This window comes from Myotis lucifugus, unplaced genomic scaffold (genome assembly GCF_000147115.1).
Source record: "Myotis lucifugus unplaced genomic scaffold, Myoluc2.0 scaffold_94, whole genome shotgun sequence".
Taxonomy (NCBI): Eukaryota; Metazoa; Chordata; class Mammalia; order Chiroptera; family Vespertilionidae; genus Myotis; species Myotis lucifugus.
This window is the reverse complement of record NW_005871142.1, coordinates 222210-247526: the sequence shown is the minus strand read 5'-3', so window position 1 is coordinate 247526 and position 25317 is coordinate 222210. Positions and strand designations below refer to the sequence as shown.

Here is a 25317-nt window from a genome sequence, read left to right as displayed (position 1 = left end):
AGTGTTTGATATTTGGCTTTACTTTATAAAAATACACAACTTAAATACATATGACACTCTCTATACAAGACATAAACAACTGTTGGATTTAACATTTTCAGTTATTTCAACAGAAAGCAAATATGTAAATTACCTCGTAAGAGCAAAAGGTTTGTTTAGAGACTCTGCATTCACAGTCAAAGGGCAACCGATGCAGGAAGCCAACCCAAACTGGCCCCTTTCCAACAGGTCACCCCCCAGGCCTTCACTGCACAGCGGTCCTGCACTGCTTGTTCCACACAAGCTGATGCACCCACATCACAGATTAAATGCTGTCTTCTCTAGAGATGGTTCATGGGAAAACCAATGTACAAATGGTATCAAGTGTATCTTACAATTGTGCTCAATCCCAAGTCTGAACCTCTTTCCACTTTGCAAAACTTGCGATGGAAGGTGGTTAGCTATGTTTTGCTAAACTCAAAATTGGTTTAAAAACTAGCCAAAGACCATTTTCAAAAGTCTCACCACATCATAGGCAGACTCTGAGCTGGACAGCGTGCAGTGAAGGGAGTGACATCCCGGCGCCCACCGAGGTTCCTGGGAGAAGGCGCTGTCACCGTGACACACAATGTGCACCAGCTCCACGCCTTCCAACCCGACACTGGAACCCCTCGCCCCTCCAGGCTGTCCCCATGCTGCGAGGGGCGGCAACCTCACTCCGGTGCTGCACTCACTCGGCTTTCTTTCAGAAAGTCAGCTGCCTCGTCTATGGCTCATGGGACTAACAGTGAAGTAGGTACTAGGTTATGGGTATAAAAAATATTGACCAGTTGAGAATTCAATGCTGAGAACATACTAACCTAAGTTTCCTGAGGTAAATGTGAGCCTTAAAGAATAGTGTGCGAGCTACAGCATCAGAGCAGTTTATGGGGGGTAGCAGCACGACACCCCGCATCTACAGTCCCTTAACAGACTGACCACAATGCCAAGGACACATTAATGTGAAGAAGAAAATGACACGTGGAATAACAGAAATGCTGACAGGCGAGAACATCGATTCAAATGGAGGCAGGAGAGGACAGTGGAACAGAAGGCGGTGGATGTTAAAGTGCTTGGGTAGGTTGGACGATTAGCTTGAAATGCCTCCAGGGTTTTTTCTGACAAGTTTTAAAAGTTAATTCTTGGTGACTCAGATGTGGAAGGAATGGCTTTTCTTTAATAATAGCTGTTCAAACTTTTTATTCCTTTTTGAAAAACAAGATTCTCTCTAGAAATTTTTTTTAGCCATTAAAATTATTCTGCTAGTTGTTACTCTCACTGATGTATTCTGAAATCCTAACTGGCTGAATAATTTTAAGATTGAACTATAAAGGGCATATTTGCACCAAGAAGTTAAATTAATGCACAGAGGTCTGTAAGTTTGTATGAAGTTAGTACTAAAAAAACTTCTCATTGCTGTTCATGCTTCATTATCTTTTAATATTCTACTCAAGAATTATGGAAGTCAGAAAATCCTGGCTTCCTCTCTTTTCCATAAGTGAAGCAGTACATGGCCGCCTTGGCTCCCAATGAAGGTCCTGGGAACTGAGTCCCAGGACCTGAGAATAGGGTCAGGCCAAATTCCAACAAGTCAGTCGCTACATAGGGATACGAATGGAAGCCGAAAGAACTCCCCCTGTAACTGCCCAGCCGCACGCTCTCACTGTAGGTGAGTGAGGTGACTGACCCAGGGTTTAAGGACAGTGCTGAAACTGGCCCCAGCTCTTTATACAGGGCCACACACTCAGCGAGCTGTCAGGTCAACTTGGGCTGACACGGCCATGTGTGATCCCTCATTCACACGACTCCTCAATTCTGTAGCCAGAACAGAGCGCTGTTCATTACTGTAGGCATGATGAAGGCCTTAAGTAACATCAGGTCCAGAGAACCTTGGGTTGGAGTCCCGCAGTCCCAGAGCTGGTGAACATTAAACGGCCAGAGGAAAATCCCACCAGAAATCGTATCTCAGATCTCATCTCATAAAAAAGAACATTTCGGTCTCACGGAGATGAGAACCTACTAGAAATCAATGCTCTGGTTTCTGACAAGCTCCCTGCAGCCCGAGGGCAGCCACCGAATGCAGCTGCTTTGGGAGGGCAAGAACCCCAGACGCAGTGGGCGTGAATGAATGGAAGTGCCTTTCTCCTGAGGTGTAGGCATGCCAACCGGGGATCTATATGGGACAGCTGGTAAAATTCACAGAAAGTAGTGTCCTGTGAACCTTAAAGCCCCCATCAGTGCAGCGTGGTCACAGCTAAAAACATGAGCATCCTCATGAGAGTGACAGGCGATGAGCCACCCGAGAGGGGTAGACGCCTGAGAGAAAGGCCAGGCCTGATCTTCACCCATCCTGGGAGACTGAGCCGGAGACTATGGCGAAATGGATTTCTCTACGTGAAGGTAATCTTTATAATCTGTAGTGTAAAATATCGCTATTCAGAAATTTGGGACCCAAGCAAAATGATGGCGATTCCTCCCACACAGGCTTAAGGATCTCTCCCTCCACCGGCCCCCACCAAAGGACCCACACTTCCTCTGGTCATCCAGGCCCAGGCCCAGGCCTGTAGGGAGGCAGTGGGTGGAAGCCAGGGACTGAAGGGGAGAACTGATGGCGGATGTCGTATATGGAATAAGGAGGCTAGAGGAGAGGAACTGACACTGATGAGGAGACCTGGCTTGTTGAGCAGCACCCCTGCCTTTCCCACCATTATTTGTCTGCAGCAAATAATGCAGAAACAATAAAAGGCATAAACCTCATATGGGGGCTCCATTAAGGCATCAAATGTGCCTGAGCCAGGCTGGCGGGGCCCTGGCCATGTGTGCACCATCCAGTGTGCCCTCAAGCCCTTGTCTTGGGTCCGGTTCCTCGTTCCTAGGTGATGATGCTCCCCACAGCAACCAGCACCCATCTCCACAGCCAGGGAGAGACCTCAGATCCAGGGGCCCGACTAGCAGCAGCCAGTTTACCCAGAAGTGTGGCTGCCATCGCTTTTACCCTCAGGACTGGCTCGTCTCTCCCCCTGGTGGTCAGAGAAGGGAACAGACTAAATGTCAAAAAAGGGCTGCTTAATTCAGAATCGCATCACTCTGTTTCACAAACTTCCAAAGGGCTCTAAGAGCTCATTAATCTTAGATTGATGGTTACAACACCACCTAAGGACTCATCCTAAAAGGAGCAACTTGCTTGTGAGGTCACACCAAACTTCCAGGGGTTTCGATATTGTCTGCTTCTGTTTTAATTCTGATGATGAATTAATAAAAAAGAAAGAGAAGGTGAAAGGGTCTTCCTGTCCTTCCCCTCCAGAAACCTTTGGACTCTCCTGAGCAAGGGGCCTACGGGGGGACTTGCTTTCAGCTTGGAAATATGCGATGAGCGACGCAGGCGTGTGGTCCCTTCGCCCCCTCTGTGACATGGTAGCAGGCGCCTGGATTACTGATTCAGGGCTGACAACACACACGGGAAACGAGCAGGGAGGTTCTGTGGAGGGAAACCACGTTGGCTGTTTTACCTCCAGGGAAAGCCTGTTTGTACTGAGCCCCACCGTCCTTTCCTCTCCTTCCTACTTGATGTTCTTCAGCACGGCCGTCCGGGCGTTCACCACGGCTTTGAAGGCATCCTCACTCCCCGGCGCCACACATTTGTCAGGGTGGAGCAGCACCGCCAGCCTCCGATAGGCTTTGTTGACTTCGTCCCTACGAAAAGGAGCAAAGCCCGTGTTAGTGACAGGCCCGCCCCATGAGCTGCATTTGGCTGTTTGAATAACGTAATAACTCTTGCAGTAAGCATATCCCAAATAACTCCTACCCTTTTTAAAGGTGAAACTAGGAAACAACAAACAACAAATAATATGTAACATACAAGTAGTATATGAACGCTGAGAAAGCGCTTGGTAAAGGAGTGATCGGATGGAAACGGCACTTGGCACCTGGCGGCGCTGAGTGCGTGCTGGCAGCAGGGAGGGCCTGGGCGGTCCGGGCAGGCCCCGCACTAGCTCTGAAAGTGGGGCTTGGGGACGAGCACGGGAGGGGAAATACCGAGCAACTGGCAGAGAACTGGCGAGGCTGGGCACAGACTGTGGGTCCGGCATGCAGTCCCCTGAGGAAACTGCTGGGAGGGACACGGAACCAAGTAGCCAGGGAGCAGGGTCAGTAAGTGAAAGGCCATGGAGGCCAAACAACAGGAAACGGGGTTTGACCAACAACAAGAGTAGGCGCTCGTGACAAACGGTGCCGGGAGTGCCTTTCTTCAAGTCAGGGGTCAGGTGGGGGTGTTACCATAACCCAAGTGAGAGCACATCGTAGCTACGGTGTCTGTGGCAGGAAGAGAAAGGGATAATGCAGAGCAAGAGGGGGCAGAAGCACATGAGGAGCCAGATACAGAGCTGGATAAGCTACAAGAAAAAGGGCTGAAGTGAGTCCAGTTTCCTGGGGAGTCTGAGGCCCAGGGTAGGTAGGGATACCAACGACCAGGAAAGGGGCGTGGAAAGGGGTACCTGAGAGATACAGTGAGCTCCCGGAGATAAAGAAACGAGAGAGATCAATATACCCAGAGAGAGGAGCGGTAAGACTCGCACAGCCAGAGACCTTAGGCTTCCGAGCTCCCCAATGAGCAGGAACTGATCGGGGAGGGGCCTGGAGGCCACCTGGTCCTGTAACCTTCCCTGCTTTTTTTAAAAAATATATACTTTTTATTGATTTCAGAGAGGAAGGGAAAGGGAGAAAGAGAGATAGAAACATCAATGATGAGAGAGCATCATTGATCGGCGGTCTCCTGCACGCCCCACACTGGGGATTGAGCCCACAACTGGGCATGTACCCCAACTGGGAATCGAACCGTGAACTCCTGGTTCATAGGTCGATGCTCAACCACTGAGCTACACTGGCTGGGCTCCCTGCTCTTCATTATGCTCAGGTGCCAGGCCTCTGAGAGGCTTCTAGTGCCCAGTCACCACCTGGAAGGAGTCTGCTCTGTCTCCACCGGGTGGCTTTATTTCCCACCTTCCTTTTGTGATCCAGGTTCCCGCTGTCTTCTGAGGCTGGGTAGGGCGCTTTCTGAATGCCCTAGCTCAGTGGTCGGCAAACTGTGGCTCGTGAGCCACATGTGGCTCTTTGGCCCCTTGAGTGTGGCCACAAAGTTTCAATTGCACTGTACGTGCGTGCCCGCACGTGGTATTTTGTGGAAGAGCCACACTCAAGGGGCCACAGTTTGCCGACCACTGCCCTAGCTTCCCTCCTTTACTTTTTATCCGAAGGACGTCTAGTTTGGCTCTGCAAATTAGGGAGTTGGTCTTTGATGTCTTGATGTGATGGAAAGTCTTATGTCAGCTTGGAGAGACAGGTCACAGGGCCATGCTACGTTCTTCATGTCCTGAGCATACATTCTATGGCTTTTTCTATTTTCTGCTCTTAGGGGAGTCCTGCATTCTCTTGTTTTAATCTTTCATGTAGCTCTTCTACATAATTTTATTATCAGCTACCAAGAATCATATTTTCCCCAAAGGACTCTCCATCTCTAAGCAGGTTCAGCATCCTCTCTCTTCCCTGTGAGCGAGTCCTGGGTAGGCCCCTCTCTGCTCTGCTTCCTGAAGAAACATGTCCACCGGGGGTGGTATGAGGCCTGGCCTGCTGCACCAAGAGTGCCTTTTAAGAAGTCTGGGTAACCAATGGACACAGACAGTAGGGGGGTGAGGGCCTGTGCTGGGGTGCGGGAGCGGGCTGGGAGAGGTCAATGGGGGAAAAAGGAAACATGTAATTTTCAACAATAAAGAATTTTTAAAAAGAAAAAAAGAATTCTGGATAGCAGGGGAGGCTTTCAAGGAAAATTCTGGAGAAACAGGACTGAGTCAAGTGTGTAAGAAATATATTAATTCTAAAGATTAAGATTTTCTCAAAGGTGAAGAATAGTAAACAATTAGCACTGAACAAACATTAAAACTGTCTATAACTTAAAAAAATGTTGTAGGTTTTGCCTCAACATACCATACAAAATAAGTTTGATATCTCCAGAAGAGCAAAGGTAAGAACAGTACATGTTTCTATTGGTTAAGGGCATGGAACTTATGGAGATCCTGTAAATTTTAGTAGATTCCACTTAACCGAAGTGAATAAATAAGAAACCAAAGTTTACTTTTCTGTAATAAATATTGTTCTAAGTTAATAAGTAACCATTTCTTAGTTTTAGAGCCAATATCCCTTGAAGATGAAATGGGAGAATTTAGAATGAGGCCATGGAAACCTAAAAGTACATTTAAAAGATACCAATGAACTCTGCTATGTGCACGAGTCATCTGTGTTTAAAGCATCCTCAGTAAAGCCTGGCAAGTCGAGGTGACCAATAACTGTCTTCCTCTCCCCTCCCCTCTTTGCTTCTGGACTAAAGATATGCTCTGAGGCCAGAATGGAGAGGAGATACTAACTCTATGGATGCTGACAAGGCAATTTCAAGGTGGGCTTGTGTGGGTGGGTGGGTGGGGTGGGGTCAAGGTGAATAAGTAGAAAGGGAGAACCATGGAGAGAAAAGCTATGGTGCAAAAGCAAAAGATCTGAGGACTCTTATAATTATAATATGTACAGTAATAGTATTCTGTAGTAAAAAGTTATGCAAACTTTGAAAGTTCTTAAGAGAGTAGATCCCAAGAGTTCTCATTACAATGAAAAACCTTTTCTCTATGAGATGATGGATTGTAACTAAACTGTGGTCACTGTTTCACAGTATCTGTGAGTTGAATCATTGGGCTGTACGCCTTAAACGATACAATCCTGCATGTGAATTATATTTCATTAAAACTGGGGGAAAAGTTCTATGACCATACTGAACAATGATTTACTCTTGCACAGCAACAAAGAGTAGTGATTATATTTCTTTTTCTTCCAAGTAATTCTTTTGGCTAAAATAAAGGAACATAAATACACACAGATGAGAATCTAGTAGGAATTTTGAGACAGAGAGAGAGAGAGAGACAGAGAGAGAGAGAGAGAGAGAGAGAGAGACACGCACACACACAAACACACACATGGTGTGTTCAGGATCAAGAACCAATTCTACCACTAACCCCTGAGGTTACTGAATGTATTTAGTCTCACTAAGTCCCAGTTTTCCCAGCTATAAAATGAAATGTTTGAACACGTTGATTGCTAACATTTTTTCCTCTTCTAGAATTCTATAATTTAAGACGTCTCTTTTGTAAGGTATTTTTTAAGGTTCATTAGCTTCAAGGCTCTTAATTCAACAAGAGCAGAGCATACCATTTCGACAAGCATTTCTGCACACACACTACAAAGTTTCCACATCAGGCAACTGCTATCACCTGAATAGCAAAGAAGCAAAGCTGCTTCTGATTCAGGGAAAGAGTGTTAGCAAGTCATCTAATGTATGTCCACACACCCCTATATTTCCAGACAATTGTGAGAAGATTCGTGCCTGTGATTTTGACAATGGAGCCGTTCTCTATAATACCAGTAGAGCTCAGCACTGACATCACAGAGCACTGCTTACCTTGATGCTCCAGGTTTGACTCCCAACATGTCCCAACTGTCTTTACTATTTCGAATTCTGCGAATGGTGTCTGCTTGTTCTTTGGTGAAACTAGCGCTGCTATTTGGGATCGGACGTTTCCCGCCGTTTTCACATAAATCAACGATGGCTGCATAAAAGGTCTGCAAAACGAAACACATCCCATGGTAGAACTGACTTGGTGAAAATAGGGATTCCTTGTAAGCATCTACTAAAGGATTTCAATATATTTCAGTAACTCTTAAAATTCATAATAAAGCAAGTATTTCAGAGGGAAATACGATCAAAGAAGTGAAGAAAAATATACTGTTGGTGAGTGAAGAGAGAGAATCTCAGCAGAGAATTGGGAACCACCCAAAAGAATCAAATGCAAATTCCAGAAGTGAAGAGTGTTGAATTGAAAAATTCCCTCAGTGGATTCAACAGCAGATTGAAGTCAGAGCAACAGAGACTATGCAATCTAAAAAACAGAGAGAAAAATGGGATAAAAATAAACATAGCCTCAAGAATTGTGGGACAAAAATCACATGATCTACTATGTAGCTGGAGTGGGGGGGGGGGAGAGAGAGAGAGAGAGAGAGAAAATGGGGCATAATAGAGAGAGAGAGAGAGAGAGAGAGAGAGAAAATGGGGCATAATATAAAGGTTTAAAAAATCTCCCCAGCCCTAGCCGGTTTGGCTCAGTGGATAGAGCGTCAGCCTGGGGACAGAAGAGTCCTAGGTTCGATTCTGGTCAAGGCAATTCTGGTCAAGGGCACATGCCTGGATTGCGAGCTTGATCCCCAGTAGGAGGCGTGAGGGAGGCAGCTGATCAATGATTCTCTCTCATCATCATTGATGTTTGTTTCTCTCTCTCTCTCTCTCTCTCCCCCTTACTCTCTGAAATCAATAAAAAAATATTTTTAAAAAATCTCCCCAAATTTCATGAAAAACACCTGCACATCAATCCGAGAAACTCAACAAGCCCCCCGTAGGATAAACGTAAAGAGAACCACACCCAGACACATGGCACAACTACTGAAAATCAATGAGAAAGAGAAGCTCTTGAAAGGAACTGGAGGGGAGCCTGACAGCGTGGCTCAGTGGCTGAGCATCGACCTATGAACCAGGAGGTCATGGTTCGATTCCCGGTTGGGGCACATGCCTGGGTTGTGGGCTCAATCCCCAGTGTGGGGTGTGCAGGAGGCAGCCGATCAGTGATTCTCTCTCAGCATTGATGTTTGTATCTCTCTTTCTCCCTCTCTCTTCCTCTCTGTAATCATTAAAAAAAAAACTTGTTTTTTTTTTTAAAAAGAAAGTAACTGGAGGGGGAAAAGACATTACACACAACGGAGTAGGAGTAAGAATGGGTGCTAACATCTCAGGAGACACAACAGAGACCAAAAGAGAATGAACTAACAGATTGAAAGTGCTGCTCTAACCTCTACAGCAGCGGTTCTCAACCTTCCTAATGCTGCGACCCTTTAATACAGTTCCTCATGTTGTGGTGACCCCCAACCATAAAATTATTTTCGTTGCTACTTCATAACTGTCATTTTGCTACTGTTATGAATTGTAATGTAAATATCTGATGTGCAGGATGTATTTTCATTGTTACAAATTGAACATAATTAAAGCATAGTGATGAATCACAAAAACAATATGTAATTATCTATGTGTTTTCCGATGGTCTTAGGCGACCCCTGTGAAAGGGTCGTTCGACCCCCAAAGGGGTCGCGACCCACAGGTTGAGAACCGCTGCTCTACAGCTATTATCTATGCCTCGCCACCAAATCACCGCTCCTCTCAGGTGCTCTCCTGTCTGAAATGAGAGTGACAACTGCCGCACACCACGAGTCTTAGAGGCGATGCAATCTGTAACCCCTCAGAACTGTAAACACTATTCAAATGGCTAAGTGTTATTACTGCACATATAGAGGTACAAACCACAGAGGTTTGTTTCACAGGAAGAGAATCGTGGCAAGACAACACCAGCCTTATTTGATCTTGAAATAGAAGCTACTGATGCCCAATGTAGCCTGTCAGCGAGGATGGGACCTGTCTTCCAATAGGAGGGTGACAGCTTGTGAGAAGAAAATTCTGCATAAAAGATTAAGTAAGATCCCACTCAATAATTAAGAACAACTCTTTATAGTATAGCTACATTATTCAAAATGCTGAAAATGCCCAAAATATCAGATGTAGTCGTAAGAAAAAAATGCATTATTCATGCCACCACTTACTTCCAAATGGATCTGTCATTAAGAGTTGACTTGACTTTATAACTTAGTGTTTAAACAGCCTCCTCCCCTTAAAATTATTCAAGATTAGTAAATTTTTAAAAAGTGGCCATCTATTCAGCTTGCACTGTGAATGCATCCTTCTACTGCCTACGTGATTGGCGAGACCTGTTTTTGTGTGTGACTGGCTGGATTTGTAACCGCCGCACATGGCCACGATATAGGATTATGTTAGCTATGGCAAGCCGATCTGCATACAAATGTAACCAAAGGTGGTTTGGAAGAAATTCTCTGTCCACTGAAGTGTAAAATAGCTGCTGTTAAACATGATAATCATCGGAATCACCTAGAAAGCTTTTTCAAAATATAGATTCCTGGCTCCATCACAACATTACGCTTCCAATAGGCCCGGAACCCAGCAACCTGTATTTTGAAGAATTTCCTCAAGTAACTCTGATATCAGCCAGGTCTGGTCTGAAATAGACAGCAGACAGATATCACACACACATATCATATTCATATTCTTTCTCTTTTTCTCACCAGCTTCTGAAAAGAAAGAGCTCATTCAAATGAGAAATTCCCTTTTTGCTTCTCATAATTTAAACTAGAATTTGGCATGGGCAGTCTCGACACAAATTTTAGAACAACAAAATGCTGGGTTACCTGGAACATCTCATTAATTCCTTCTCCGGTTTGTGCTGAAGTTTCAAAGTACAGGAACCCTCTGCTTTCGGCCCAGAGACGCCCCTCACTTTCATCCACACAGCGGTGCTTGGTGCAGTCAATCTGAAACAGCAAAGTGAGCGCCAGGGACGGCCCAGTGAGGTCTGTCGGTCCTTTATAAGCAAATACTATCCTTAATGAAGCCCAGCGCTCGCACATCAAATGCAGGACCCAAAGGGACAAGACGGCGACTAATGTTGGATGGGGCTGATTTTCTGTGGCAAAGCAAGTGCCTGCTAGCGCGCTTCCCACTTATGCCTGGAGAACCTGCTGCACGGAGGGGGGCGGGCCTGCTTTCACACCTTTCCCCAGACCACTCTTCACCTCTCACTGCCCTCCTCCAGTCAGATCCGAGTGTGAGGATTAGCATCCGCTTCCCCAGGTACCCACCAGACACAAAAAACGGGTCAAAGCCTGACACCCAGCTGTTGGTTTGTTGTTGTTCTTGTGTTAGGGACCTACGTTTTGAAAAGCTGTTGATTCCTATATTACCGAAAAAGGAACTTTCCTTTTTATGTTCCCCCAAACCCAGAGCTGCGCTCCTCCATAATAAATCTAGAAAGCTGAGCGGACCATTTCCAAAGCGGTTACCTTGTTGGCACACACTACGAAGACAACGTTTTCCATGTTCCCGTGAGGTCCAAGGTCTTGCTTCATTTCCGCCAGCCACGTGTCAAGGGCGTCAAAGGAGTCTTTTTGCCCAACATCATAGACCAGCATCACCCCCTGTGTGTCCTTGTAAAACTCGTTACGAACCTTCACATAAAAGAACAGATGCACAAAATCTGAAGTAGCAAGTTGGAGGGGTTTTGTGGTTTTATAAGAAAAGGTACAAACCATATAGGTCTGTTTCAAAGAAGAGAATCATTAACTTTGCAAAGTACGCTCTTTTGTGTGTTCATAGCATTTGCTGTTGTATCTCAGTATCTGCTGGCCTTCACTTCAGGGGACGTTTTACAAAATCAAAGTAACATGATTAATAAAATCTGTCGGTGCAGAAGGGCTTGGAATGGAAACAGCAGCCTCTGCCCGACCTTCCTCACCTCCAGTTCCACTCCCCAGAGGCGATCAATCATTGAGTGCTGTTAGCAGACCTTAAAATAACACAATGACGTCAAGTTCTGCTCAGGAAGAACATGGAAGCTGAGTGAACAATTAAAAAGAACTTAAGGCAAAAATGACACAGATATTAGCAACAGGTACAGTCATTTAGACACCCACCCCGGGTGGCAGGCAGGTCTCTCTGAGCCTGGAGCTGAGCAGCAACCTCAGACTCCACGCTCAGAGCCACGGTGGACGGGCACACGGCTCTGGAGCCGGGCACACCTGGTTCACACTCACTTACTAGGGTGTGACCGGGGCAGGCCCTGAACCTCTCGGTGTCTCAGTTTCCTCATCTGCAAAATGGGACACTCCTCACTCCCAGGGCTTTTACGAAGAGGAAACCAGGCGGTGAAGGCAAAGCACCACCAAGGGCATTAGCCTCCCTTTCTCCCTCCAGGAGGATGGAGAGATGCGCTTTTCCCTGTTCTTCCTGTGAGTACCAGGAAAACGCCCGGGCAGCACATAGAAAACAGACATAACAAGTCCCGGGAAGGTGGAGAGAAGAAGGCAGGCAAGCTAGGAACTCGGGAGCTGGGGAACGGACAATGGTGAGTTCCCTGGGCTTTGTTTGCCTCACACATGCAAGACAGGGAGCTGGTCCACCTGGAAATGCCACAGGGCGCAGACAGACAGACGCCCACAGAGGCTGCTCTCTTTAGACAGAAGACCAGGGAAGGGGAAGCCTCACGAGACAAAGAAACTAGACAATAACCACTCGCTTCCGCCAGACACCTCAAAAAATCTGCCTCTCCACCCCCCGACTCGGGCAAAGGCTGAGTAGAGACTTCAGAAAAATAAATTACTGAAAAACACAAGAACCAAAATGAAAAAGCTTAGAAATTGAGCTCAACAACAAATGGAGGGGGCAGTGGAAAGACTCAAGAGAACTAGAAGGCAGACAATAAAATTAGGCAACCTAAGCAATAGAGAGAGAAACAAACAAATAGAACAGCGCTCAGGGACCGTGGGGCTACAACAAGATGAGAGTCCCAAGAGGAGAAATAGGGTGGGACTGAAAACGCTCAAAGAAACAATGGCTAAAACTCCTCAAATGTGGCAAGAGACATACACTTACAGATTCAAGAAGCTGAGGAAACCCCAAACAGAAAAAGCAAAGACATCCATGCCAACGCACCACAATTCAACCTCTAAAACTAAAGACCAAGGGAAAATCAGGAAAGCGGCCAGAGAAAAGTGAGACCTCTCCTCTGGGGGAAAAAAAATTTCAAATGACAGCAGATTCCTCATCAGAAATCAAGACCAGAGGATTTTCCAAGTGCTGAAAGGAATACCAACCCAGGCCGGGCTGGTGTGGCTGAGCGGACCCTGATCACTCACGTTCCGGGCTCAGGTATACCGCGAAAAGCAGCAGTCCTTTAACAGTGACAATGTCTTACACCAGCTAAACACACTTATTTTTACACATGATTTGAATATGGGTTGTTTCAGGTAATTCAGGATCTTTGGCTAAACCACTGACAATACTGGATATAGGTTTTCTCAAAAAGGCTTTCTTACCTCGTAGAAGAAGGGGTGTCCAGCCATATCAAAGATGTTAACTTTGATCTCTCTGTCTCTGACTTGTACCCTGAAATGTTCACATGAAAAAAAAAAAATCCCAAAGGTCATGGTTTCTGCATTCACATTAATATTACTTGTCACTTAGAAATATCTGTCACTTATACGTTTTAAAGGCGTGTGTGTATGAACCTTCACAGAGCTTCTCAGTGCCTCTTCCGATCCCGCATCATCTCTGCAACAGGAGCCGCACCTTGGCAGGCAACCTGCCTCCTGATCCTAACACACGGAGCCCGCCTGGCACAGGCGCTCACTCACCTCCAACTGCCCTCAGACACGCCTGTCCGCCCCCTTCACTCACCAAGGGTGGCTCGTGCTGTGGGACTAAGGAAAACTGATTTGGGACAAGTAGGAGCGAGAGGAAGGAAAACAAAATATTTTGTTTCCCTTAGTAAGACATCTTAATTACTACTGGTTATACTTGGTTACCATGCAGAACTGTAACAAATTATATTATTAACAATATCTGTTTAATTTTCTTGTTAGCTTCATTTGAGCAATAGCAATAGTCAATTTTCTTTCAGAAATTTGAAAATAGAGAACAGAACAAAAAGGGAAATAACAACCATTAATATTAGAATTAACTACTGTTAACATTATAGCATTTTTGCTTCAAGTCTTTTTTTAAAAAAAGAAAAATCACTACTGGAAAATGAATGAATAAAACATGATAAATAATTCGAACACCAAAGGAAAATACAAAGATGAAAGCTTAAAAGTAAACCCAAATCATATCACCCAGAAAAAACCACCACTAACATAGATGAAAATCACCGCAGACTTCTTCCTATGCATAGATAAGACTAATAGACATTTTAATAAATATGGGTTTATACTATTTTGAAATAAAAAGTATAAGTTTTACTTTTTATTGAATTTAACAAAAAACAAAAAGACAAAAAACTGAACTGGGAAGAATTGAGCTTTCAATGTAAATGTGTCCTCACCACAGAAATATTATTTCTCAAAAGGTTCCACTAAGGTTAAAGAATAGAGATTATAACAATAAATTAACCAATGAGCATTTTTTTAAGTAAGTATTTCAGTCTTAGCATTGGTACGACTCCCTCCCGCTGTCTTCTGGTGTGTTTATTACTATTCTCTGTCCGAAGGATAACATCTACTTTCAGTTCTGAAACCCTCCTTCCTACAGCTGTTTTCTAGTGTTTGTACATGTAAGTCCAACTAACCACCATTCCTCATCGTATCGTGATTCCCTGTCTGCTGAGTTCTCTACCAGGTCTCACCAAATGTAAGAAGCACATTTGTGACATCAGAATCCATCTAATAAAAGAGAACGTGCGAACAGCAAGACAAACAAAATAAGAGTGTGGGAGCATCTACAAAAGACCTGGCATAGTAATTTATATTAGGAAATTTTACCTTAGGAGGTAGCATTTGAGAAGGCATGGCACTGAAGGACACAGTCAGGAAGTAACACAGTGTGCTCACACACTGAACTCCAAAGAGGTCAATTTAATTCGAAGCCAGAGAAACTGCCTTAAGAAAATGGCAATTCGTTACCTCAGGGCAGGGCTTCCCTACGCTGCGGCCTGAAGACTGCCTGCATCCTGACGGGGGCGGGGGCGGGGGGGGGGGGCGGGGGGCTGTGAGAACGCAGACCCGGGAATCAGAATCTCAGCCTAGGAATCTGCATTTTGACAAACTCTACAAGCAATTCTTCAGAATACTGCAATTTGAGGTTCACCATATCGAAAACAGGACAGATGGAATGGCTTCTCCCCATGTACCTGGTAGTGCAAATGTTCTCAGTGATCCCACAGCTGACTGAGTTAGGGAAAGGCGTCTGTCCTACCTGACAACCAAAACCTTCCCTGGGATTTTTACACTTGGAATATTAGTTTTGCTCCCTCGCTGGAAGTAAAATTTACAGGGTGAGGCTGAGAGCTGCTGGCAGCTGTGTGGAGAAAGCCAAAAGGGGGAGAGAGGGAGAGAGGGAGGGGGAGGAGGAGAGGGAGGGGAAGGGGGAGGGGGAGAGGGAGGGGAAAGGGGAGAGAGGGGGAGGGGGAGAGAGAAGGAGAGAGAGGGAGAGAGAGAAAGAGAGAGAGGGAAATGATTTGGCTATATTTGGTTCCAGTCATCTCTGAGGCCCAGCTACATCTGTGTAATTGGATTCTGTGAATTGATGTCCTTTTTATTTTTTGTTGCTGAAGTTGATCTGAGTTGGGTTTCTGTCAATTATATCCTCCTGACTCACCAGGGATAACCACCGTCTCCAAAAAAAATTTCAGCCAGAAACAGAAGTGTCTGTTGAATAAACCACCTTCTGTGGCGTAATATGGTGATTCTCATTTCTTAGATGAATCAACTAGCTACTTACATGATTCAAAACAAAACTGCCTTCAACAGGATCCCCCTACACATCACTGATGAAATCCTGTCCCCTGAACTATAGATACCCCCCCCCCCCACTTATCTACCTTTCTGAATGTTGCTAATATTCTAATCTTGCCAACTTCCTATTCGGATATATCCATCTTACCCTAACAATAAATATTTATTGAGCATCTACTACATACAAGCACTGAGCCAGGCACTGGGAGATAATTTACATTAATTGCTCCTTATTCACAGAGCTTACAATCTAGTGGGAGACATTAAACATATACAAATCATAATAATAACACAAAGTAATTTAGGGTAAGTACCATAAACAGCAGAAAATTTTAGTATTTCTGTCATGTGCAACCAAAACGAGTCCTGACTGATGAAGGAGTGTTCAGCAGGCCTATGGGCACAGGAGTATTTCACACCTTGCAGGGACGGGCAGGTGGAGAGATGAGGGGAAGGGCCGTTTCAGGTGCAGAGTGAACACTGGCCCCTGATAGGACAGCATGATGGCAGTTCAGTGTGGATGGAGAGCGAAGGTGTAAAGGAATGTAATAAGAGAGATGGGGGAAAGGGGGTGTAGAAGGGAAATTGGGGCCAGAATAGCAAGTGCCTGAGATTCCACCTTCAGGGAGTGCTGTCTACCTCAGTTCTACTCTTTGGCAGTATTATTCCCTATAATGTAATGCTTCCTCCCCAACTCAATCCACTCTCGATTCATCTCCACATAAACCCTCAATTATACCCACTTTCACTCTTCCTGGGTCATTTCTCTCCTCAAGTCCAATAGGCTCTGAAGATCACAAATCAACCAAGTTCTCTGATAGAAAATGTTCCACATAATATTTACCAGGCGTCCTCAAACTTTTTAAACAGGGGGCCAGTTCACTGTCCCTCAGACCGTTGGAGGGCCGGACTATAGTTTAAAAAAAAACTATGAACAAATTCCTATGCACACTGCACATATCTTATTTTGAAGTCAAAAAAACAAATGTTTTTGGCGGGCCGCATGTGGCTCACGGGCCGTAGTTTGAGGACCCCTGATTTAGACTTTTCAGAGAGGATATTTCAAAATGCTCTAAACACATCTGCTAATAGGACCTCCTTCTACAGAAACACGTTTCCTGAAAAGTGACCCTGCCAGTTCGGCTCTACGCTGACCTGCTCCACAGGCAGACCCATGCCCATCGCGAGGCCTGCCGAACAGGACGCTCAGTGAGGAATGCGTGACGCTGGTGCTGAGCGGTGTGATCTCCACGCATCTGTAAGGTCTCGCTCCTATTCTTCCCCAATTTATCTCAGACTTTCTATTTCCAGACAGCGTTTTAGAAGGTTCTGAATTTCTATGGAAGTTACAATATACTCACTTTGTGACTCCATAGTCAATTCCAATTGTTGCAAGGTATTTCGACACAAATCTTTTCTCACAGTATCGCTTTATAATACAGCTCTAAAAAGGTGAAAATACATGCTTTTAGTAAATAGCCTCTGTGATCATATACAAAATAAACACATTTCTTCACATGGTTGGTGTCTTCATTCCTCACTATGAGAAAGCATTTTTTAAAGGCAAAAGTATAAAATAACTGAAACAAATGCTAAAAGTGAAGATTTTAAAGAAAAATTATTTTGTAATTCTCCCCTTAATATCGAATATGGGTATGCTTTTAGTCTAGTTCTCAATCCTTGTGCTCTTTTCTTTGAAGATATCTTCTCCTTTCTTTTTATTTTTATTTTAATTTTTTTTTTTAATTTCAGAGAGGAAGAGAGAAATAGAAACATCAGTGATGACAGAAAATCACTGCTTGGCTGCCTTCTGCACAGCCCACACTGGGGATTGAGCCCACAACCCGGGCCTGTGCCCTGACCGGGAATCGAACCATGGCCTCCTGGTTCACAGGTTGACACTCAACCACCGAGCCATGCCAGCCAGGCTAGACCTCCTCCACTCTCAACAATAACAACAAAATGCCTAAGTCTAGCCTTGACCTCCCTCCCAAGACTAGATCCCCATCCCCAAATATCTGCTAAACTAGTTTCTACTCAGATGTCCTGTTGTTACCTCAAATTCAACATGTCTGAAAATAAACTAATCTTATACATAAAATAGCGCATCCTGCTGAAAACCTACTTCTATTGATATTGCTACCATTTTCCCAATCACAGAGGATCAAAAGGTTAAAGTCGTGTTTGATTCTGAGCCTTTCTAAATCTCCTCTCTTCATTCCAAGAGCCATCGATCCCACTCTGGTTTAGGTCATCGTGTACTAGACAACCGGAGGAACTTCTTCATCCGTCTTTCTGGCTCCTTTTCCTCCCGACTTTAGCCAACACTGCACACCACTAACATTATTTCAACTCAGAAATCTTCAGTGGCTTCTCATTGCCAAGACTTCAAAATCCAAATTCCTTTGTGTGTTATTCAAGGTCCTCCATAATCTGACCCTAATCTGTCTTCTCCAGCGGTTCTCAACCTGTGGGTCGCGAACAATGAAAATACATCCTGCATATCAGGTATTTACATGACGATTCATAACAGTAGCAAAATGACAGTTATGAAGTAGCAACGAAAATAATTTTATGGTTGGGTGACCCCCAATTTCATTGTTACAAATTGAACATCATTAAAGCATAGTGATTAATCACAAAAACAATATGTAATTATATATGTGTTTTCCGATGGTCTTAGGCGACCCCTGTGAAAGGGTCGTTTGACGCGACCCCTGTGAAAGGGTCGTTTGACCCCAAAGGGGTCGCGACCCACAGGTTGAGAACCGCTGCTCTAAACCCTTCTATATAAACTCTCCATTTCGGCAAAACTCCCAGGACCCGACTTCCTGGCCTTTGTCATTACTCTTCCTTCTGCTCGGAATAAACCTTCCCTTGTCTTTTCAAATCTTAGTTATCCTTTAAGGTCCAGCTCAACTCAGCACTCAGGTTATAAGAGGTCTTGTCTGCATCTGAACTCCCCTAGCACTTTACATACACACTATCACATACACACACACACCCTAGCACTGCCATTAGTCATACACTCCCTCGTATTGTTAATTACCTTTTCACATGTGTATATTTACTTTATCTCTTCAGCTAAACAGTAAACTATGTGAGGGCATGCACCAGTATTTTACTTCTTTATATCTTCTGCAGAATTAGATCAGTGCCAATGAAAAGCCACTTTAAAATGACTTGTATATTAATAATAATCCTTAGCACTTATGAAACATAATTTACTTGAAGTGCTGATAATGGAGTTTGTTCTTTCCTGATGAACCTCAATCTAAATTAAATAGGACAGTTACTATAAAAAGGACTTAATAAACAAACCCTAGTAAGAGAGGAGTTGCAAGAGTGCCCTCTCGTGGACATTCTGAGAACAGCACCCTTGTAAGGGGTTAGGTGCAATAGTGCCCTCTTGTGGACTTTCTGAAAACAGCACCCTAGTAAGGGATTAGGTGCAATAGTGCCCTCTCGTGGAATTTCTGAGAACAGCACCCTAGTAAGGGATTAGGTGCAATAGTGCCCTCTCGTGGAATTTCTGAGAACAGCACCCTAGTAAGGGATTAGGTGCAATAGTGCCCTCTTGTGGACTTTCTGAGAACAGCACCCTAGTAAGGCATTAGTAACAATAGGGTCCTCTTTTTAAAAAATTAATATATCTTTATTGATTTCAGAGAGGAAGGGAGAGGGACAGGGCGATAGGATTCCAGGCACGGAATCTCCTTTTTCTTATTTTATCTCTAGAACCTCTAAAAAACAATGCTGAGTAATAAAGGAAAATAGTAAGTATCCTTTTTGTACCTATTTTGAATGGAAGTTGCCTTAACATTTTACCATTTGGTATGTTTTCTGGTGATTGCTAATAAATATTGTTTTATCATAAAGTGCTCATTAGAAGTGACTAGTTACATCAAATTATTTTTACAGTACTGGAAATATTTTCTCCAGTAATCAGTTGACATAACAAATTATGGAGTTGACATCTTGATATTGAGCCATGTTTGCATTCCTATAATAAACCCTTATTAACAGTGAATTTTTTTAATTGTTGAATTCTGTTGATATTTCAAAATTATGCATCTCTATGTCTATGTAAAATTGGTATATAATTTTTAAAAAATATATATTTTATTGATTTTTTTACAGAGAGGAAGGGAGAGGGATAGAGAATTAGAAACATCAATGAGAGAGAAACATTGACCAGCTGCCTCCTGCACACCCCCTACTGGGGATGTGCCCGCAACCAAGGTACATGCCCTTGACCGGAATCGAACCTGGGACCCTTCAGTCCGCAGGGCGACGCTCTATCCACTGAGCCAAACCAGTTAGGGCAGTATATAATTTTTTATACTATATCAATTTTTGCTACTTAAGTTTCCATGACTTCATATAATAAATTTGAGTCCTATTCATATTTTTCTTTGCCTTGGAATAACTAAAGAAATTGAAATTGTGTTATTTAAAGCTTAAATAAGGCTTATTCATGAGCCTGATAGCTTTTTAAATGGCAAATCTCTTTATTTTATTGATTTCAATTTTTAAAATATATTTTTATTGGTTTCAGAGAGGAAGAGAGAGAAACATCAATGATGAGAGAAAATCATTGATTTGGCTACCTCCTGCATGCTCTACATTGGGGATTGAGCCCAAAACCCAGAATGTGCCCCGACTGGGAGTCAAACTGTGACCTTGTGGTTCATAGGTTAATGTTCAACCACTGAGCCACGCCACCTGGGCAATGATAAATCTCTTAAATTCTTTTTAATTTCTTCTGGAGTAACTGGTCAGTTGGACTTTCTACTTCTTTTTGAGTCAACTTTGGTAATTTATATTTTGCTAGGAAATCCCCCATTTCCTTTACATTTTCAAATGTGTTCCCATAGAATTGTAGGTAGTATTCTCTAACCATTCTTTTAATCTCTTCCAGTATGCGACTATCTCCTTTTCAAAACAAATCTTGTAATTTTTTGCTTTCTCTATTTTTTCTTAAACAGATTTTAGGCACTTTGTCATTAGTCATTCCAGAAAATTCCCTCTCTCTTTTGGTTTATGTTGTGTTCTTTTCCTAATGTATCAATAAATAAATTCCTTTAGCTTTTTAAAAATTGAGATATACCATACCATAAAATTCACATTTTAAAGTGTACACTTCCATGGTTTTTAGTATACTCACAAAGTTGAGGAACCATTAAATTCCTTTAGTTTTTATCTCTCTTCTGTAGAAATAAAATAATGCATTTTCCTTTGATGACAGCTTTAATTTTGAAGGTTATGGTATAGATTTAATTTTGAAGGTTACGGTATAGATTCTATTCATTTTTATTGCTTTATAGTTATTTTGTTATTTGTTCTGATTTGCTTTTTGATCCAAGGATTATTTACTAGAGCATTCCTTATGTTTAACTTATAATTATTTATTTGTATATCTTTCTACATTTTCCAAATTCTTTAAAATGAGTATGTACTACTTTTATAATTAAGGGGGAAAATGTGTTCATTTAAATCTTTTATTCACCTAAAATTTATTTTTGAGAAAGGAATGCAATAGGAATCTACTCTACTCCCAATTAGTAGGTACTTATTCCAATAGTACTTATTAAATGGTCTCTATGTTCCCATGATTTCATTACATTTGTTATAAACTGAATTTCCTCATCTGTTTGGGTTTATTTCTGGACTCCATTCTATTCCACTAATGTCTCTATATTTCCTTTCCAGTATCAATAGGAAATCTTGGTAACTTTAAAAGGTGTTTTAATATCTAGTAGAGTTAGTCTCCTCTCATTTCTTTTTTCACAATTTTCTTGGTTATTTTCATGTTTCATTTTTCAGAAGGACTTTAGTACCTTTTATTATGTTCTGAAGGAAAATCTTACTGGAAATATAATTTGAATTGAATGATATCTATGTATTAATTTAAAGAATTAACATTTCTACAATACTGAGTGATCCTAATTAAGAAGAAATATCTTTTCATCTGACTAGGTAATTTTATGTCCCTCTGCAGAATATGAAATATTTCTTCATACAGGTCCTACCTAGTTCTTCTCAATTTTAAACCTAGGCACTTTATTTTGTTTTTTATTGTAAATTAAAATAGTTTTCAGTTATATATTCCAAACATTTATAATTTTATACAGTAAAGCTATTAATTTTTGTATATTAGTTTTTCCTTATTGAATTTTCTTATTGTTTCTAATAGCTTTTCAGTTAATTCTCTTTGGGTTTCTAGATAAACAATCATATCATTAGCGAATAATGATAATATTGCCTTCTTTCCAGTACTTCATGTATTCTTTCTTTCTCTTACCTAATTGCATTGGCTAAGAAATGAATGCAGTGACACTGGGAATTTTGGGCTATTTCTAATGTTGCACCATTTAGACATAGTAAAATTACAAAAGTGATGCATGCTCACTTTGCCAATTTAGTTCATAACCTTCAAAAGGCATTTCATTATTTTCTTTTCAATGCCTGGCACAGAGCTGATGTTCAGTAAATGTTGACTTTCAGTGAATGCTATGTTAGTCCTTACATTTATACACACAGATACATAAACAGTAAAATGCTGCTAAATAGAAAGGAAAGACACTAATAAACATTGAATGAGCATGAACGGTATGTGCAAGGCACTGGCTTAAGCATCTCGTGAACGGTTCTTTTAGCTGGGACATCCTGCTCCCAGTTGATTTTGACAGCGCGCCGTCATGGAGAGAGCTCTGCGGTGGGCGTGTGAGGACCCGGGTTCTAATCCTGCCTCCGTCACTGATGTGACGGCTCTGAGAGGTTCTCACTAAGCAGCTTCCACTCACCCAGAAGCAGAGACAATTTGGGCGAAGAGGAGGCAGTCTTAGGACTCATTTGGGGAAAGACCTGGGTCGCCTCTCGCCCTCCATCTCCCCCACCCCACCCCTACAATGGGAGAGCGTTTGGCTGATACCCAGGAGACGGAGAAAAGAAAAAGACAGTGGAACTAAGGCTTCCTTGAGAGAACTGATGTGGCGACACCACCAAAAACCAAACAAACCTGCAAAAAAAAAAAAAAAAAAAGGCAACAGGCTCCTGGAGACGCCCTGCACCTCCCCGTGACACATTCAGCATCAGCGCTGCTTTCTTAGGACTGACAGGCTCGACTCTGGGCTCCAGGTCTGCAGAGAGCCCTGTGCAAACCCCAGGCCTCACACGCACCCAGCACACTCCCTGCGGCTTCCCAGCTCTGCTTGGGTCACTAAACTTTCCCTCTCCACCTCCCAGTCCTGGGGTGGGGGGGGGGGGTCCCTGGAGCGCAGAGATGGTCGGTCTCTGAGCGGACGGAGTGACGTTAGGTCCAGGCCTCCTGACTCTCTTTGGGGTACATGCCCTCAAGGGGCAAGGGCCACAGAAGACACCTTCTTGGGACGAGCGACGTGGGCGGGGAGGGGACCACCCAGAGGTCAGAAGGGTCAGGAGAGCTTCCCTCCCGGCGCCCAGTCCCCGGGAGGAGACCCCGGCCTGCTCAGGGGCGGGGAGGAGGCTGAGCCCAGGCGGTTGAGTGACCGCCCTCCCAGCCAATCGGCACGTCGCCCCGCTGCGCCGAGGACCCGCCCCTCGGAGCCCGGTACCCACTTTTCCCACTTCGGCGTTGCCCATGGAGATGACTTTGATGCGCAGGGACTTGCCAGGCTCCTTCCGCTTCGGCACGTTGGCGTCCATCGCCCTCGCTCTCCCGGGGCCACACGCTCGGCCTCGCCTCGCTCACCGTCCCTCAGGCCTCCTCGTCCAATGGCGGACCCGCTGCCACCGGCGCCGCCCGGGCTCCGCGGCTCGCCATCCCCGCCGCCGCACAGCAGCGGGCGCAGGCGGTTGGGAGCGCAGGGGACTGGGGGCGGGGAGGGGGCGGGGTGGGTAAAAGTCTCGCGATGCTAGAAAGGGGAGGCGTGACGTCATCGCCAGGCCTGGAAATGAAGTTGTGGTTCCCTGATCCTGGGGTCAAGCGAGGGAGTCCCGGGGGCGGGCAGGCGGCTGCAGGGGCGGCTCGTAGTGCTTGGCTTTGGGCCCAGAGGCGCCGGGACAGTGGTTCTCAACCTTCCTGATGCCGCGGCCCTTTAATACAGTTCCTCATGTTGTGGTGACCCCCAACCATAAAATTATTTTCGTTGCTACTTCATAACTGTCATTTTGTTACTGTTATGAATCGTCATGTAAAGATCTGATAAGCAGGATGTATTTTTATTGTTACAAATTGAACATAATTAAAGCACAGTGATTAATCACAAAAACAATATGTAATTATATATGTGTTTTCTGATGGTCTTAGGCGACCCCTGTGAAAGGGTCGTTCGACCGTCAAAGCGGTCGCGACCCACAGGTTGAGAACCGCTGCCTCTAGGACTTAGGCATTTGCTACGTTTGCGGCCGATCGGCTTTTAGGGCAGATCCTCCCCTTGGAAGCATCTGGAATTACGGATTAACTAGTGCAAGGCTCAGCCAGCCAAAATTCTACGCAGACCATGGTCTATTTGGGATTGTTTTCTGGATTCTTCAGTCCATACTGGCGGTCCACTCACCCCTCCAATATTTTGTTCCCCCAGCTCTGGCTCCAAAGAGCCAAAGCCAGGAGCCAGGGAAGTGGGGAAGTTCAGGCCCTGGTTCTGGAGGAGGGGCCGGTCCACAAAAATTCTCTGCCCCTAACCCAATGCCAACAGGAGTCAGAAAAAGGAAGGACTTTATCCAGGTAAACAGCAAGCAGGGCAAAAATCAAAAGTGGCTCCCTCCAGAGGCCAGGAAACCCACTTATATAGGAAAAGTGGTTGCCCTCGACCCTGATTGGTCCTTTTTTATGCAAATAAGGAATCCAAATGTTCACAGTTTAATTGGTCCAAATAGCACTGTCCTGATTGGTTGGAATTGTGCATTCTGATTGGTGGCTATGGAATTGCTCTGATTGGTCAGTAAAGATGTAAATGAGGATGCATGTCAGCTCTGATTGAATGGGCAGGTCTCAGGCCATTGGTCAAAACATGATTCTAAGAACTCCTTTGTCAGGTTCCGTTTGGGCAGGAACACAGTGCAGGTTTGGCAGATCCCTCTGTGAAGAGGGGCCACTCTGAATAATGGCTGCTAGACTCTGGGTTATGAATTTGGACCCAGTTACCCACAAGGAGTCCTTTTCGGCAGGTACATTCCTTCTTGGGTTCAATAGGCCTCAGGCAAGATCTGAATCCTATTCCTATCATTAAAAAAAAAAAAATTTTTTTTTAAATAGGCTATTTGGAGTCAAGATGGGTTTAAGTTTAGTCCTTACTCTTCTATTATGTAGTTCTAATTTGTAGGAGGAAAGTTCAGACTAGACTTTTCTTACACTCGTCCAGCTCTATCAAGGTGTGTGTGCCTGTGATTATAGCTGTCAGCGCCTTCATGCCACTCACATCCAAACTTAGCCCCATCTTCTGTCCTCACCTTGCCTTTAGCTGACAATATGACAAATGAATTCTAATGTAGCCGCTTTTATACTCTCTCATTCCAAGGGATAAGAAAAGCATCTTCTTGATAAAAATCAGTCTAAAAGGAACTGTAATTTTTGAATCAATATCCTCAGTTACAGAAGATAAACAGACCTTGATAAATGAATTTTTTAGTGCCCTGAAAAAAATAGCTGCCAGTTCCCAGTAAGCTACAAGGACAGCGGTAGTATTGCTTGTGTCCCCCATAGCTGTAAACATCTTAAATGTATTGCAGGAAGACAGCGAATAAAGGCTCAAATATGTATACTAGTTATTTAAGTTAGATTTTCAAATATTTCTATTTAAAATTTTAATTTTAAAACATTATATG

General features: G+C 43.9%; 1 protein-coding gene across 1 annotated transcript; it reads right to left on the bottom strand.

Moving 5' to 3' along the window:
- Positions 1–23314, bottom strand: DNAJC27 (DnaJ heat shock protein family (Hsp40) member C27). The gene is made up of 8 exons (XM_023756430.1): positions 23110–23314; positions 16872–16954; positions 13096–13165; positions 11065–11229; positions 10414–10536; positions 7514–7674; positions 3583–3711; positions 1–3496 (listed from the first exon to the last, which is right to left on the bottom strand). The coding sequence occupies exons 1-8, from the start codon at positions 23194–23196 to the stop codon at positions 3457–3459; spliced, it is 858 nt and encodes a 285-aa protein (XP_023612198.1). The 5' UTR covers positions 23197–23314; the 3' UTR covers positions 1–3456.
- Positions 23315–25317: the final 2003 nt, after the last annotated feature.